Source organism: Tetrao urogallus, assembly GCF_951394365.1.
Source record: "Tetrao urogallus genome assembly, chromosome: 1".
Classification (NCBI taxonomy): Eukaryota; Metazoa; Chordata; class Aves; order Galliformes; family Phasianidae; genus Tetrao; species Tetrao urogallus.
The window spans coordinates 147,107,247-147,125,212 of NC_136813.1; the positions used below are offsets into that span (position 1 = coordinate 147,107,247).

General features: G+C 38.9%; 1 protein-coding gene across 2 annotated transcripts in view; it reads right to left on the bottom strand.

The window, feature by feature from the left end:
• Nucleotides 1-17,966, bottom strand: part of NR1H4 (nuclear receptor subfamily 1 group H member 4) — a gene marked incomplete at both ends in the record, with an annotated part of 33,436 nt that overhangs the window by 431 nt on the left and 15,039 nt on the right. Inside the window, 6 exons of one of the 2 annotated variants that reach the window (XM_079549813.1) lie at nucleotides 1,267-1,380; nucleotides 11,121-11,267; nucleotides 12,664-12,763; nucleotides 13,591-13,689; nucleotides 14,205-14,338; nucleotides 17,793-17,933. In XM_079549813.1, the coding sequence (XP_079405939.1) occupies nucleotides 1,267-1,380; nucleotides 11,121-11,267; nucleotides 12,664-12,763; nucleotides 13,591-13,689; nucleotides 14,205-14,338; nucleotides 17,793-17,933 (735 nt within the window). Of the gene's footprint in view, nucleotides 1-1,266; nucleotides 1,381-11,120; nucleotides 11,268-12,663; nucleotides 12,764-13,590; nucleotides 13,690-14,204; nucleotides 14,339-17,780; nucleotides 17,934-17,966 lie in introns of both variants that reach the window. The other variant, XM_079549812.1, reaches the window with a different exon arrangement.

Below are 17,966 nucleotides of genomic sequence, written 5' to 3' on the forward strand. Positions count from 1 at the left end.
ATAGGAATAAGTTCTTCTCCAAAAGAGTGGTTGGACATGGGCACAGGCTGCTCAGGGAGATGGGGGAGTCAACATCGCTGGAAGTGTTCAAGAACTATGTGGATGTGGCACTGAGCGTAATGGTCAGTGGGCATGGTGGGGATAGGCTTATGGTTGGACTGGATGATCTTAGAGGCCTTTTCCAACATTAATGATTCATTGATTCTATTAATTTTTTAGTGTAAAAACATTCCTAATCAGCACTAACTCAAAGAGCAATGGAATTGCTTCACCTTCACCATCTCACATGAAACTTACTTGGATCACTAAAGCTTCCCAGTAAGTTTCATGTGAGATGGTGAAGGTGAAGCAATTCCATTGCTCTTTGAGTCTTTTGTGTTGAGGCATTGGGGTTCTCTTTTCCCTTCCTGCAGGAGTCAGTTTGTTTAAGGCACTGTACAACTTCTCCATAATTTGTAGGTTACTTCTGTCTTGTCAAGGAATTGTTTTTTACAGCAAAGCCTGGCGCGACTGTAGATCAGTTTTCAGCTTTCTACAGCCTAAAGGACAACTCCGTGCTGTTCTCTTGCTCTCTCCCACTGCTGTTTGCACAGTAGAGGCTGAAGCCCTTCACTGTCATTCTCAGTTCTAATACATACGATTTCCCAATCACCTTTAAAACATGTGCCTTTCCACAATGGACTTGCAGTGCACATGTAACACACCTGGGATATTCTAAGGGAGTAAGCCCATTGCTCTGAGCACTGATAAGCTACCAACAATTATTTTAAGCAAGGTATTTAAGCACTTTTTTTTCCTTGTACACAAAGCCAGATCGTGCAATTGGAGTTTGGATTTCATAGAATCATGGAATCATAATGTATCTCAAGTTGGAAAAGTCCTCTTAGGATTATTGATTCTAACTCCTGGCTCCCCACAGGACCACCCGAAAATCAGATCCTATGTCTGAGAGCATTGTCCAGACACTTCTTGAACTCTGGCATCCTGGTCCCATGCCCACTGTCCTGGGCAGCCTGTTTCATGCCCACCACCCTCTGGTGAAAAACCTTTTCCTAACATCCATCCTGACCATCCCCTGATGGTCCAAGCCATTTCCTTGGGTGCTGTTGCTGTCAGCAGCCTTCTGGTTGAACAACAGAATAGACTGAAAACTAGAATGTATGCTCACTTTCTCTGTGTAGAAAGTGAGTTTTCATAAGTCTCAGGTCACACTCTTCATGCTTTATTTCCAAACACACTAACATTGAATTCTGAATTAGGAATTACCTGGGGACAGGATCACTATTGCTGTGAGCAGTGCGTATTCCTCCTGTGTCATCTTCAGCTCTCCGATACTTTTATAAAAATTAAACATGGGAGTTATGAATTCGTCTGAGATACCTGAGAGGAAAATAAAAGCTATGTTATTTCTTTAATTATTGAAATAGTCTGGCTTATTGCTGATGAGCATTAAGTTAATATTTAAAGCCATGACTGTTTGTCTTCGTGGGAGAAATTTACTACACAAATCAGATCTGATGCAATACAATTAGTTTACAGAAGTGCAAGCATGTCCTTGTTTACCAGAACAGAGTTGAAACAGGTAAGTGCTGGCAGTTTCGCAGTTTCAAAGTCTTTCTTTCAAGTAAGTTCCTTTTCTCTCCAGGTATGTCCACCTAGCTCCTCGTAACAGCACTAATTTGTGTTCTTGCTGTCTGCTGATTTCCCAGTTGTCTTCTTTTTCCAGTATTCACAGTTTGCAAAACAGTCTCATGTTCCCCACCTTCATGTTAAGTATATGGAAATCTCTCAGGGCAAATGGCTTAATTTTAGCCCAACTCTACTATACAGCTAACTGCCATGGGCAGTTACTTTGGTTGTCTTCATAAAGACACTTAATTGCTCCCTTTATGTAGCCTGAAACTTTAGCTAGGTCTAGGATTACCTGTAGTCTGAGATCAACTTGCTTGCAACTATTACTACCTCCTAGCATGAACCAGTGTATTATAAAGTACAGAGACATAAATAATGAAAACAGCCTAGTTTGAGTTGGGATCATGTGATGCTCTCACCATCATGAAAGCCACTGGGGTTACTGCACTGAGGCATACCAACTGGACTTCCTCTTACGGACTTTGTCATCGGGTCACACTGTTCTTACACAGCCTTCAATTAGAGATGTATTTTGCTCTAACCTTTGGTGTAAAAGAGAAGTAGGTCCTGTGGCATCTTTTTTTTTTTTTTTTCTTTTTTCCTTTTTTTTTTGTGTCAGAGTTACTCAGAGCAGCCATTGACTACTGCAAACAGCCTCTTGAGCTCAGAAGTGGCTGTACCTACAAGGTCTAGAGATTCAAGCCAGTGGTTCTTGGCTGAAAGGACAGGGACTTCCTCTGTTCCCATAGAGGAGAGCCGTGGGATTTCTTGTGCTTTCACTCTGTTTAGTTTTAAGCTGTTCTGGGATGAGGCTTTACAACTTAGTTGTAAACCATGCAGTTTAGAGTGTTTTATACAACACGTAGCTGAGCCCAGGTCTGATAGTTAGAGGCTGCTGTGAAGGCTGGAGTGCCTCTAACAGGGGAAGTTCAAAAGGAAATCCAGCAGATGCAGCTCAAAGAAAGGAAGTATGAAGTCACTCGGCTGAACTATGAATAAGTTACAGTGAGGAGGTGGACTCATTGATCCCTTCCAAGTTGGGATATTTGGGATATTCTATGATTTCATGAACTTATTTTGATCAGTAGAGTAGTTATGTGACACAACAGAGTGAAAAGTACAGTGCTGCATGGTGTGGCATGTTTTGTGGCTAAATAATATATTTAAATATGTGACATTTGCAAGTTTGCTTCAGATTACAAACCACAAACCTAGTGTTTGTAACAAGTTCAATGTGATTGAGAAGATTTCATGTTCATTAAGCAGATCTATATGGTAAGAACTCACCTAAGGTAGTTAATAACACAGCTGGAGCCTTATACAGAGCAAGCAATAGTCACAGCACTGATGTGCTGCAAGCTTTGTCATCACAGTTAACTATTCACAAATTTGAACACTTGCCCTTGCTAACTTTTGAGGAACTGCCTGTCTGTATGGCAGTTTTAAATGCCAAAATTTCTTACAGTATGATGTATGTAGGGAACACATGCATGTAATTAAAGGTTCACGTGAATCTGGAAATACGAAACAAGGAAGTCTAGTTGAGCCCTGAAGTGAAGTAAGTGAATTCCTCTTGTGAATAGTTTAGCAGCAATGAGAGAAGTCAGAGCCAACTACAAGTATTTTTAGTACTCCTCAAGCAAGGTGTCACAATGCACATCATCTTGGCAGCAGGCAGGGAACAGGAAGAAGTGGGCTGTGACTGAGTCTCCTCATTTGTTTCGCATCTTCATCACTTAAGTAGTTTTATTTTGTTTTATTTTATTTTTATTTTGTGGGGAGAGAAGAGGAAGATTAATTTTCAGCTGGGTGAACTTTCTCATTGTCTTACTGACCACAGAGCTTCTCAAGTTCCCTTGTTAATACAAGAATCATAGAATCATAGAATGGCCTGTGTTGAAAAGGTCCACAATGATCATTTAGTTTCAACCCCCCTGCTATGTGCAGGGTTGCCAACCACCAGACCAGGCTGCCCAAAGCCACATCCAGCCTGGCCTTGAATGCCTCCATGGATGGGGCATCCACAGCCTCGTTGGGCAACCTGTTCCAGTGTGTCACCACCCTCTGTGTGAAAAACTTCCTCCTCATATCTAACCTAAATCTCCTCTGTCTCAGTTTAAAACCATTCCCCCTTCTATCACTATCCACCCTTGTAAGCAGAGAAGTGTGATGAAAGAGACACTGGTGAAGTACAAGGTACGAAATACCTAAATTCAGGTCCTCCTTGAGCCCATGTGCAAGTATGCAGTAAAATAGTCCTTGCACCAGAAAGCTTATAGACTAACATTAAGAAACTTTAGAAATGAGAGAGAGGGTGGAAGGGATGAAAGAAAAGTTGTGAAAGCAAGTAAAATTACATCAGAGGGCTTCTCTGCACTACTTCAATTCAGATAAATAAGACAGAATAGGTAAAAGGGAGTAACAAAAAGGAATGTAACAGCAATGCAGCTGATGTTTACTGCTTTTATGAAAAAAAAAACAACAGAAATTTGGAATCTTTAAACAGATGTATATCACTATGCAATTATGAACAAAACCATGCAAAAGAGCAATTTTAAGTCTAGAACAATGTTTTGTTTTGTTTTTTTCTTGGTTACTGGTATTGCCCCTGTCCCATCTGTGCTGGTTAATTAATTTTCCCGGTTAATTCCTCGTTTTGAATGAACACATTACACAAACTGCTGTTCCATCACAAGAGGGGGCTGTTTTCCAATGTGATTGAAAGCGCTTTGGTTTGGATTTAATAAGCTCCACTAGAAAGCAAAAAACAAAACAAAACAGAAGAAAAAAAAAGGCAGGAAACAGATGTTTATAGTTCTTGCTTTTTTCCCCTTATCTACTGTACGAGATGTCACTTCCTTTCAGGTTATCAGAAAAAGAATTAAAGGCGATTTGTTCCATCCCCCTTGAAGGGCTGGAGGAGTAATGAATTGTGTGGATTTTCAAGTGTCATTCCTACCAATCATACTCCAAAAAGTGAAAAAAAATAAAATAGATAAAGTTATAATGTATTTCTGGCCTCAGTAAGAGCAGAAAAGTGAGTTGTTTATATTTCTTTATTTAGCTCAGACGAGAGCACTGTACTTATCAGAAAGGCAAAACTTCCTGCTCTGCATTTAATGATGTACCCTGCTTAGACTTTTTTTCAAGAAGGTCTGAAAAACTTTGCATGAAGTTGTCTTAAGGCAATAGAAATTAGAGTCTCCTCTGTGTTTTGTTATGCAGCATTCTGAATTAGGCAGATTTCTACTTAACCATCAGCCCAGCTCTATCATCTGCTGAAGACACTGCAATCCAATTTAATTGATTTCACTGTGCTAATGCCTGACTGACTGGGAACCCCAGGTAGTCAATGGGAAAATCTGCCTTTACTGAGTATGTCCCAGCAGCATTAGCCTAGAGGAGATGCAAATTTGTCAGCATTATTCATTCAGCACTCCTTACTTCTTATACGGTTTAGTTCACCTCTGTAACTTAAGACAAAGTATTGTTTCAGACTTTGCCTTGATTTTTATAGTTTTGCTCCTATGATTTCTCAGTGAAGGTAAGAGGACTTGCTTTCATAAGGTTTGCAGTTTCAGGCTGTAAATAATCATGAATTTAACTTAGCCCTGGAATAAACTTCATTTTTTTCCTGTGATATCAAGCCAACATTGCCATTTCTTGAGACCAGTATCCTCTCTTTTATTTTGTCTATTCATTAAAACAGAGCAGATTGATCTATTGCAAAAGAAAGCTTGCAAATAAACACTGATTAATAGCAACTAGCACTGTGTTATTAATATGGATGAAGAGAGATCTTTTTTTCTTGATAAATGTGGAGATGACTAGATATCAAATCAAGAGTATGATAGTAGCTGTTTTATGAAAGTAAAATATATTAATTACTCACAAAATTACACCTTATCTTTCACAATGCTTCATCTACCAGAACTGACTTCCATGCTGTAAAGTATTTATTAAAGCACTGCATTCAAATATATTCAGCAGCCCTTTAACCATGGGCTGAATTCATCCTATTGATGCTGAGAGCTGGATAAGGGAGGAATATCTATCCAGTAGAGAAGATACACTAGGATATGAATGTGGGACCTCTCTTCTACCTCTTCTTCTAGAAGTGAGAGACAAGAAGTTAGCATGCATCAGGGAGAATTGATAAGCGGGACTGAAAAACCCCTTTCTCTCAAAATCAATTAATAGTACCAGTGTGGAGCCATCAGTGCAAGTGATGAAACACCAGCAAGGAGGATGCAAATGGCACCGCCACATCCCATCCTCTGGCAGCAGCCGTGTTGGGGCGGTCTGCAGGGAGGTGTGGCCTAGCACGCAACAGCAGCTGTGCTGCCTTCAGCTAGTCCTCATGGGCCAAAGCTACTTACCTAATTAAGTTTTTGGCCTAGAGAAACACACTTATGCAGAAGGAAAGAGATTGGGACCTCTGATATCTGTTCTTATTTTCATATACGTAAATTAACTCTGTAGATATGGCTTAAACAGTTGTGTAAACTTTATTTGTAATTCAGAAACATGGCACTCAGCAGAAGAAATCATGCAGGACTGTATACAAGCTGAGTTCTTTCATATACTCTGTTCCTTCCTATAGTCTTTAATTGGAAGTGTCCCTAATTTTTAAATGTTCTGTGCGGGGTGCTGATTTTGGGTCGAGTCACAGGATGGGAAATGTCTCCTTCCATGTAAGTGTGTGCAACCACTGGCAGAGCTGGACAGCTTAGATTTGCACTTATGTTTAAAAACAAGGGGTGACATAAAGAGATTACTTTGTCTCAGATTATCTGTTCTCGACAGTGAAGATTATTTCATTTTGTTTCCCCATACAGCCTCCAGCACAGTGGGCTTTTGAAGCACTATGGTTACTCAGTACTAATAATCAAATAATGAAAGCCAAAGGCAGCGGAAGTGGTTAGGTACCCTTGTTCCTCTGCCAAATTATGTCCTTGGTTGCAGCAGGCCCTTGTCCAAATTAATTGGAACTTTGTATCCACGTTCAAGGGTGAAAGGTGGCCTTTTGCCAGTGCTTTGGAATAGTGGCTGTTTCATTTTACTCTTGGATTGCGTTGCACTTCAACACTTGCAGCCCATCCAGCAAGACCAAGGTATACTTCACAATGGCAGGTCTCCTGCTTCCAGCTGAAAATTTGAGTCCCAATTCTTCCACTTCTGTTCATACCAGAAAGTGTGCTATCCCTGACACTGAAAACAGTAGAAAATGATTATGTAAAAATCTGTGGCTCTTAATGACTACTGAAAACAGATGTCCTTAGGAAAGGAAGAAAACATTCATTATTTCAGCAGTAATTTTTAAATTATTGTCCTGCTAGACAGTGGGGAGTATTTGCTTTTAAAACAACAGAAAGACACAAGGTATTTAATTGCCCAGATGTCAGCCTTTAACAAAATGGGTCAATCAGTGACAACAAGGTATTTGCATAGAGAAACATCAACTAAGACAAGTAAGTTTTATCAGCTCTCATTAACATTAAATAAAATGTCTGTATTTCTCATTAGGTCTTAATATAGATTGAGTAAGAGAGGATTTCAGTTTCAGGAGCCGTGAAAGAAAGAATCTCTATAACAGGAAGACTGTGCAGGCAAAAACAAAGGCAGATGTAGCAAGACTTATGCAACATGCTCAAGCTAAGAAATAAAAATATACCTCATCAGCATGAGAATAAAAGTGAATACTGATAATGCTCAAAGGTCATCATGATCAAATCTCTGGCTTCTTTATTAGAAAAAAAAAAGTTCCATAGAATCAGAGTGGGGAAGGCATAAATATTAATAGATGAGAGCGACTTCTAAATGGCAGACTTCTAAATGACAGTGGCAGGTGACAGAAGTTTGGATAGCCTGTGGCTTTTAGGCAGGATCCCCCCCCTTCCCACTTGATTTTATGGATATGGATATCAAGGCTTGACAATAGGACTGTGTGACATTCAGACATTTGTCTGTATCTAAAAAATGCTGATAGAAGTTCTGACTGACAGTTTATGGCTGATGGCCTGATAATGCTTAGGACCTCACCAGGAGCTATGAATAGTCATGATGATTTTTCTTCGCTAAACTCTCACCCAACTGTCACTGCATTTGCTTTGCTACTCTCACTTGGTTTTGCAGGGTTTGCTGCGTTCAGGTGTATGCTAAAGTTCCTGTCTCCATACTTTTGTATATAATTATGTATATTGGGCTTTCTTCTTTATGTAACTTAGATTCAACCTCTCCTAACCTTACCTCTTGGACTAGTCTATAACATGACAATATTCAGCTGCAGCTTTTAGTAAGTAGCTTGTTTCCTTACTGGAGAGGTTGCTAAATTTTTCTACTCTAAAATCTGTTGTAGTGGCTGAGCACCACACAGTCTTTTGCTCACTCTCCCTGTTCCTGTTGGGATGGGGGAGAGAATCAAAAGGGAAAACAAGACAAAACAAAACAGAGGCGAACTCATGGGTTGAGATAAAACTATTTACTAAGAGAAATGGAAAAGGATAATAATTATGAAAAATATATATGTGAATGTGTATAAGAAGTGATGCACAAGCAATTGCTCACCACTCCATGATTGATGCTCAGCTAGGCCCCTGAGCAGCAGAAGAGAGTGAGATGAACTCCCACTTTCAAAACTCTCCTTCAATGTGATGTCATATGGTGTGGGATAACTACTTGGCCCCTTTAAGTCAGTTGTCCTGATTCTGTCCATTCCCAGCCCTTAGTGAGCATGAGCTGAGAAGTCAGAAAGGCCATGGCTCAGTACAGTACTGCTTAGCAATAACTATAAACATCACTGTGTTATCAGCATTGTTTTTTTCTCCTGGAACCAAAACATAGCACCATAGCACACACTCTGAAGAAAGAGTCTCAGCTGAAATTAAGACAAAATCACATCTGTTCAAGCCAGAACCCTGGTGCTAGGTCCTACAGCAGGGCTGTGAGCTGCATTTTTAGTGCTGTTCAAAGCTGTATGTGTAAGCAATGGCAGCAAAAGAATTTGGATGCCGTTCTTTTAATTTGTTTGAACTCAGGATACCTGCAAATAATCATGAATTAGACCACAAAAGAAAAATGCCTCCGTAGTAGATATTTTATAATATTTTATTTTCAATTTACCTAAATGTGTAATTCTAGAATTTATCAGAAACCAAGACAAAATGTGCAGTAAAAGTGCACTAAAGCAGGAGCTTAACATGAAAACAAGAAACTCTGATAGCTTGTAACATAGGAACAATATCCTTTTGAAAAGTGAGGGAACACTGAGAAATGTCTTTGGGAAGCATGAGAGAATCAAACCTATCTCTTGACTCTTCCTCTTAGAAACTCATCTGCTTGCATTGCCACTGCAAAGAAAGTGATAACACTATCTGACCAGCACTGAACGGAGAGGCAAAGGGGCATTTTTAAAGCACATTTAAGCAGTTCCCTATAAGAGACATGGCCTAATCATCAGCTCTAACTGATATTCTCTAACATGCAGTAATGACAGTGAGGCAATGTTCATCCAAAATGAGGGACTCTCACACTCTTGGGAATTCTGAGTGTCTTCTGGTTCTGTTCAGTAGCACTTAAGTCAACATCACCTTCAGCAGCATGAGTAGCAACAGTTAACACAGCTACAAACACAATGATTTACAGGCTGCTTTTGTTTACTGTCAAAACCTCATTAAGTGCAGTCAAGGAGACTGTTTTTAAATAGACTTGAATTTGCACAGGAGAAAGAGAACACATGAAAACGATTGTTATTTCTTGTATTCTGTCTATAAATGGAAAGAAAAAGGTGCAGCCAGCAGCAGGTAAGATGGGTCATGCTTTACTCTCCTGCAAAACAGGGAGGGAGCAATTCTAGTAGCAGAATTTCTTTTTATGTTCCTACCTTGATTGCAGCTTCAGGAAAGATGCTTTAGAAAGTCTTTTTTTCCCCACAAGCAGTAAATACATGTGTATATGTTCAGCTTGTATATATTTACACACTAAAAAGTTGTAGTACATCTTTCCATGGGAACTATTCAACACAGGTTCTGATCCAGAACTCATTTTTAATTCACCTAGGTGGCTTTTGTACTCCAAGAAAAAAAAGAATCACAGGAAATCTCTTTGGAATCCCTTCCACCTCATTGGAAGTTGTTAAACGTCTTGAAACTTTCTTATGCATATAATGCTTGGGTTTTTAATTAGTTCATGAGAGGTCAACAATATTACAACAGGATACAATGTCGTATTCCAACTAGTCATGCTATGGCAGGTAATGTTATCTTGAAGTTTAGTACTAACACACTCAGAAAGTACTGAAAAGTACGAGTAAGGAGAAAAGTATTTGTATGACTTAATGGGCTTTCTGACATTCTGGATAAAAATATTTCCTCTACGTCTGGCCTTCCTGGCACATTCCTCTGCCTAGAAGCCATCTGTATCACTCTTACATCACTCTCAAACGCACTGTCTCCAGTCCTTCAAATAATGGTCTCTTATAATTAAATAAAAGAAATATTAAAAACTACAAAATGGAAACCTAGAAATCAGCATTCTAACTCAAACTAAAACCATAACTATAGCAAGTGAGTTATTCTCAAGTTTTATGATTCCTTTTCAGGGTTTCAATATAATTATTGGCATCATTTTGCATACATCTGTAGTCCCCTCACGTCATAGGCATTAATTGAATCAGAACAGAATTCAAGCCCCTCTCTATGATTAGCATTGTTCTCCTGTATATATTTTCCTTCTGGCCATTATAGAGGAGGGCCAGAAGCTAGAATCAAAGCAGCCTCTCTTCAATTCAGAATTTTTATCACATTTGAATTTTTGATGATGAGATGAAGGGTAGATAAAATGTGCTAGTCAAGACAGAAAAAAACAAAACACATTGTGTATTGCATCAGTGGAGCAAAAAGGCTGTGTAACAATGCAAAACATGGCTTTGCCTGCATTAAGGAGCAAACATCGAGCCTAGTTCATCTTTCTGTAATGTTCCAGACTTACGTCTTTAGAAGGACCTTAAGAAGCAGCAAATATACTGAGAATATTCCATATTTGTAGTTCTTCTACGCAGTATGAATCATTTTTGCCAAATTGACCCCAAGAATAGATGTTTCTCTTTTACAGTATCATCCTAAAATCCTCTCTTTTTCTTTTCTCTCTTTCTTTCTTTGAGTAATTTCATTTGCAAGCAAAAATACTGATATTTTATTTGAACAATTTGAAATGGAATCTGTTTTCTTCATTCTTCTGTGCTTATCATTGGAAAGTTGTACTGGGTTTATTCAATATTGCATTATTCATATTACTTGTGATGTATTTATGAATAAACCTTATGATCTTTGCACTCAAGGCTGAATTAGATTTGTTCTAGTTAATATGAAGAACAGCTTTGAGATGAGCCTTTTTCAATACTAGTGAACTATTTTACTAGCTTTTCAAGATCAAAATACAGAACTGTGACTGTGTGGGGTTTTTTTTTGCCTTGTAAACAAGATGCTTACCGCTATTACGAATTCTTTCTTCTAGAAGGACAGTGTGTCCTGTAGGAAGTTTCCTACTGAAGATCTCAGCTGAACGGAGGAACATGGCTTCTACTGCTGAGCCCTTCAGCAAAGCAATCTGATCTTCATGGTCAAGAGTTTGGAAGCCTGTGAAGACATTAGAGACAAGTAAGGCATCAGCAGAAAACTCCCCACTACTTTCTGTCCTGAACTTCTCAAACGTGAGGTGCTACACATACGTGTAACCTTGATGCTGGTGTTAGCTTACTTGACAAGTACAGAGGCTGAAACTCAGATTCCACAAAATCATAACACAAGCTCAGTCCTTACCAAAGTCAAGTGGGCAGCATTTGTGGAAACTTTTAATTCCATGACTTTGCCTTTTCCTCAGCATAAAGCCATTTGGCTTGCAGAAATCTGGTAGGACTTTTTGCTGCTTATCAAAATACTATCATGTTTCTAGCTCACAGCCTTGCTTCCTCTCAGGTGTGTACATGCATACATAACACTGTGCACCAGTGATTCATTTCAACCAGGGTAGCACTTAGTATATTGAATTATTTCTTTTGTGCCATTAAGGAGTTGTCCTAGCACCTTTCAGCTGATATTGCTACACTTCTCTTTGCTTAATTTGTACCCCATTCATGTCCTGTGAGCCAGTATACCTGTTAGCATAAAAATAAAGTTAAAGCTGAGGCATTAGTCTTTGAAACAAGTCTGTAACACACTGAAAAACTCGAGATCATGGGAATGCCAGGAGAATAATTTTTTCTACAGCTAGGCATTCCACCACACCTTCCTTAAAAAGAGGGCCAGAAGAATCTCTTCTAGATTGTCTCAGTTCGAGGCTTCAAGGCTGAGTGTAGGGAAAGGTGCTGGAATCCCTTTCCAGATGGAGACTGACTCTGAATGGTGGGCAAGTACTCAGTGCTGGTGAGAAGGCACCTGCAAACACTGCTTCCTGGCAAAGAAGAAGGGACTTGTGTCACAGGGAATCTGTACCATGCCTGACATTCACTCCTGAGGTAACATCCACTTGGTAGTTGAAATTGAAATAATAATTATAATAGAACTCAGGTTTTAAGTGTTTGTCCATAACACACAATGCAAGGTCCATAAATATTGGTGCCTCCAACTAGGCAGACTTGTTTAGCATCCACAGTTCACAACTGAAACACTTTTCCAGAAAGGCAGCAAACTGAGCAAAGCAGTTGTACCAATGTTAGTTGTAATTTAGAGGCAGACTATTTGGCATTGCACTGGTATATGAAAATAAAGTCTCTCTAGAGATATCACCCCTTCTCTGAACATTTTGTTTTCAAATAGGCAGAAAGTGCCACATCTCAGAGACAAAATTTGAATTATTCAAAATATTCTCTGCAGAGCATAAAGACCCTTTTCTTCAGATTTCAGGTGTCTGAAGAATGCATGTGTCAAAGGAGGTGGCATTTTGATATAGCATTCAAAATACACACAACAATCAAATGGCAACTGAAAACAAAGTTTTGAAATAACAAAATGTGGCCCAGCAGACTGGATATACCTGGTAGTTTTTTAGTGAATTCCACGAGAACTTGTACATGACTGGTAGCCATTTCTGTTAAAATCAGAAAATTCCCTTCAGCACTGAATTCCTCGTGTAACTGTTAGAAATCAGAACAAACAAAACCTGTTAATATTCATGAGCACTTCACATTTAAAGACATAAAATACAAGAATTATTAAAGTGGGCCGGGCAGGAGGCCTATCTAACCCTGTAATTTGTCTTCAGTCATTCACAAATCAGGTATTTTGGTAGGCATTGTGACAAATAAAATATGTAGGAAGTGTCCTTTCCTTTGAATATCTGTCTCACTTTCAATGTCATGTCTAGCAGTCAATGATCTAGGCACTTCCTGACCTAGAAATTACATGTGCACCACAATATTTAATTTTAAGCTGTAAAATGAAAACCATCAAAATATCTCTTATGCCTTGTGTTAAAAAGGAGTTGGCTATTTCCCAATCTTTTACCATCTATGCATGATAACTGGAAGTTTTTGAATGGAAAACAGAATTTCTAGAAGATAGGGAGGAAAAGGAAAGAAAAAGGAACTAACAAAAACCTGAAAGATGCTGAGAATTTAGAACAATAAACTGAAATATTTTTAAGCATCCAGGATTGTAACTTTAAAGAAAGCAAGCTTGGTTACAGTCAAACTCACTGTCTATATTGATACCGCAAAAAAAAAAAAACAACCCGAAGTTCCAATCAGCAAAAATTAGATTTGATCATAAAAGTGTATTTTAAAAGAGTAGAAAGCTTTTTCTTGGCATTTAATTTTGGTAAACAAAGATGTAGTATAATTAATGACTGAATAGGAGAGACTCTGCCCGCTCACAGCATGTTTAAACTTATATTCATAGCCTACTTAACCCTCTGCCTCTTCATCCACAACTCAAGAATTAATTAATCAATGCACTTACTTACCAGCTTTTTTGACACCTCCTGAGGTATTTGTTGTTTGCTGTATGAATCCATGATGTAATCAAGAAGGTTCTGCTGTTCTGGGGTAAATTCTACTTTCTCCTATACTGGCAAAAACAAAGAGCCCATCATGAAATGCAGTTATGTAGAAATGACCCAGCATTACTTGTTTCAGGCAAAAGATATGCATCTATTTCTCACACCTGGACATCAAGCAGACTAGGTTTGCTTGTCACCAAGAGACTCTGGATTTCTACAGCAGTCAGAAGAGGAGAGGTGTTTCAGGTTTCTAAACAGCATGAGTTTGTGTGGTTTAATATTAGAAATAGGTAAATGATTAGCAACAAGCCAGGTACACTAAAACTTCAATACCACGCCTCATTGTATGTGAAGTATACCAGACACGTATAACAAGATATATTTTATGGCTTTTGTGGAGGCTTTACTGAGTTTTGACTAAAGATACCAGAACTATTATACTCAAGGCATTTTCTTGACTTGAGTGAGAGATTGATTTTTAGTTGATGCAGACAACTCCACAGACTTTATGAGTATTTATTCACTGTACTAACCACAGTTAGCTAAAAACACCACCACTATTGCAGGAATTTTATTACCCTATACATTTTAGTTGTAGATGTCACTTGTTTCATGTCGTGGCCTTCATTATCTTCATTGACAGTCTGATCTGGGAGCTGTTTCACATTTTTCCGTAGCCTTTTTGACTTGCATTGTATTTCTGTTAATAGACCTGGAACACATAATACAATAGATTTTGGATTTATATTATATGCTTTAGACGCTGACTACGTGCATAAACATGCCCTTGAATGCCCTTTATGCTAACAAACACACTTACCTGTACAGACCATTTCCTGAACATGTGTGATGTGAATCTAATGAGACACACAACTATATACGAATGAGTAGTCCAGCCCAATAGGAGCCCATCTACAGAGGAAAACCAGTTGGTGCCCAGCATCTGCACAGTGTGCGTATCAGGGGGATTGTTTTGGATCACCTCTTAAATGCTTTTACAGACAGAGTGTGATGGGACTGTGCTGGAGTATGTCTTTAGTTCAGCTTCATCCAAAAGAATGCCCTTCACTGTGCTCCAGGATGCAAACCAATGCGCAGTCGATGAGGGCGATTAGAAGACTGTCCAATTTGATCCAAAACAGTAATCAAGGTGCAGCTGTTCTTGCACAAAGGGCAGTGGATTTTTTCAATAACCTTTAAGCCCTGTTATGGCTGTAGCGCAGCTTCTTTGTAAAGTTCTTTTAGAAGAGGACTCACAGGCTTCAGCCATTAGTGTCAGTATACAGATAGACCAACAGCTGAAAATTTAGGCCAGAAGTAACTGAGGCTGGCAAATACAGCTGCAAAATGTATTAATTGAAAATTTTACCCAGTTGCTCTTGATAGTTTGCATTTCTTTGTCTTAGAAAACTGGATAAAACTGTAGTTTTACTCTAGGGTTTCATTTGCCCCAGTGAAAGGATATTTGCATTGGTGTATTTTGTTTTAGACTATATTTCAGTCCTTTGAACTGGAGAGCATCCCTATATGGATGTCATAAAAACTAAAAGCTTGCTTATAACAAAAGAAAGGGACAATGTGTACCCTAAGCAACCAGTGGAAGACAGCCAAAAAGCACAAATGAAAAAGTAAACTGTTAAGTATTCATCTAAAAATAAACATATCACCACAGGACTTTTATTCAAGCGTTCTTCCCATTCTTCACCTTTGAAAACACAGAGTAGGGAAAGGTGCTCATTCAGTGAGTGCATGATGGTAAAGGAAGATACCATGAAAACAGTGAATTTCATTGCGAATGTTTTTAATTTCCTGTTTAAGCACTATATAAAATAACCTACCTGAACTGCTGAGAGAAGAGGAAATTTACATGATTAAAATAAGACCTGCAAATAATACCTTGAAAGGGGGGAATAGGAATGATGGAGATAATAATTGGTATTGAGCCATGTAATTTGTGCTGCTGCAAAGCATCATAGATTTCTTTTTCTAAATGATAATATTCGATACATCCTTTGGCAGTGCTAATGGGCTTGCACCATTTTCCACCAGCTTGGGATCTAGCCTGCTGCCTTCCTAAGGAAAATGTGGCTTATTTTTGTCTTAAGCAGCTAAGACTAGATTTTCCTAAGCTTCCTGCTACTGACATCTTATTCTAGCTCCAACTAAGTTAACTGGAAAAGTCAAGCGAGAGACAGGACTTTACCTTTTTATCTCAGAGCTAGCTGGCTTTCAATGGTTATTAAGCAGTTATTAAATTCTAGAAAGATTAGCATAATTTGGGTCTTCCCTAGGTAGACATTTCATACAAGAAACGTGCAGTTTGTAAAAAAAACGCAGAAAGCAACTGAAACTGATGGTGAGCAGTTTTGATCTTTCATGTATAAAGGGCAGGAGCAGGATTATTGAGTAGCCATACCATAAATGTTTATAAGACTTTACCTCTTTATTCATTGGAAAAAAAGAAATTCACAGTGCTTGTAATTACAATCCTACAAAATGAGTAAGAGAAACAGTGAAACAAAGTTCAAGGTTGTCTTTTATTTCCTAGTCACTTTTTTCAAATAAATGCTTTGTACTCCTAGAAGCTTCATGTTTTACTGTTCTGGATTGCCTTGAACTAAAAGCAATTATACAGCACACTCCTACTTAGAAGCCATTAAATAGTATCTTGCAAAACATCCTCATTGCAGTGCATGAAAGCACGCTTATGTTTAAGTCATGAGCGACAGAAGATACCCAGTGTTTCCATTGCAGAGAGAGAGTCAAATGGCAGTGCCACTCACTAGCTTTATTTCACATGCGCCAATTTCTGACAGTGATCAGCCAGCTTAAAACTTTCATGCGTGCCCAGTTGGTGTTATTTACGGTGACCTATTTTTTTTAGAGATCGCTTGTTTTCCTACTGAGTCACTTGGGCTATTTTAAATCCTACAAACGTTGAACAATGGACCTGGGATCAGCACCAGAAGGGAGTCGTTTCCCTTTGACGTGGAGGGACCCACTGAGTGCTGTCATCACAGTGGTGGTGTCTGCTCATATATTTACATATTGCACAAGAATATGTCATATCGTAGAATCTCTGTAGCCTGTTCAATTTGCAGAATGGAAGATTAATTACTCTATGCTGGCAGTGCATTCCAAACACTGATGGAGCTTATTGTTTCTCACAAAACCAACAGTTAATGTAGCATCTTCTGATCAGATTGAGGGATGGAAGTATATTAAAAATTCCAAGTAGATTAATTTCCTGTATGAACCCAAATTGGTTTCACACATATGTGTATGCTAAAATGATTGGAGCCGTCAAGAAAAATAAATTGTTGCCCTGTTCATAGAAGGCAAAAGAGCAGATATTTACAGACTATTTTCAGGAGCTGGCTTGGAAATATATTTTCTTGAAAATGCTTAAAGTTGCACTTCAGCATCTCTGTTCTAAGTTGGCCAATGTAAAGCTTAATGAAATTTATAAGCTGTCAGCCTGAATAGAGTATTCTCTTTAAAGGAAACGTTGTTAAAGTCCATCTGCTTCATCTCTGGATCCAGTCCTACCTATGTGTCTATATGAGGGCAAGAAAATCCATAGTGCCACTCAAAAAGTAAATGAGACTATAAAAAAGGGCCAGCCCTCAGCTGTCTTAACTTGATTGCTGGGGTGGGGTCTGGGAATGTACACTTAGCAAGCCCACAGCTACTGCCTGCTCATGGCAGTCTTCCTCTTTTCTGAAAAACAGTGTTGTTTGAATGCCAGCATTTGGACTTGGTTAGCAAGAACTGGACAGAGAGAGGACCAGAAAGAACAAGAGGAAGCACCAGGGCTTTTCCTGCTCTGCCTCCCATAGCACTGCATACTGCTCACTGCCAGAGACTTGCTTCACCCGACCACCTTTTCTCCCACTCACCTACTGAAGGACAGCCTTTCCTTCATCATTTGCTCAGCTCTTATACCTCTGTGTCCCTGACCACCAAATCCTGTTTCTTACAAACATGCTTGCCTTTTCAATGGGATTTGATGCACAGTGAAACAGCATCATCGTTATTGCACTTTCCACCCTCCAGACTGTATCTTTTATAAGTCTGTTATTAAGACCAGCTCAATTAAACAAATACAGTATTTGGTGCGTTCTCTGCTCACTCTAACTGTATGATGCAAATACCTGTATACATACATTCAGCCAACATGCCCATTTGCTTGCATTTCCTTAGACGGCACTCTTGGCACTTCCTCCTCATGTACATGTCCATCTCACAGTTGCCTCCATTTTTACACTTGTACACTGCATTTTTTGTGATGCTTCTTCTGAAGAACCCTGCACAACACAACAGTGACATAGATTAAAAAA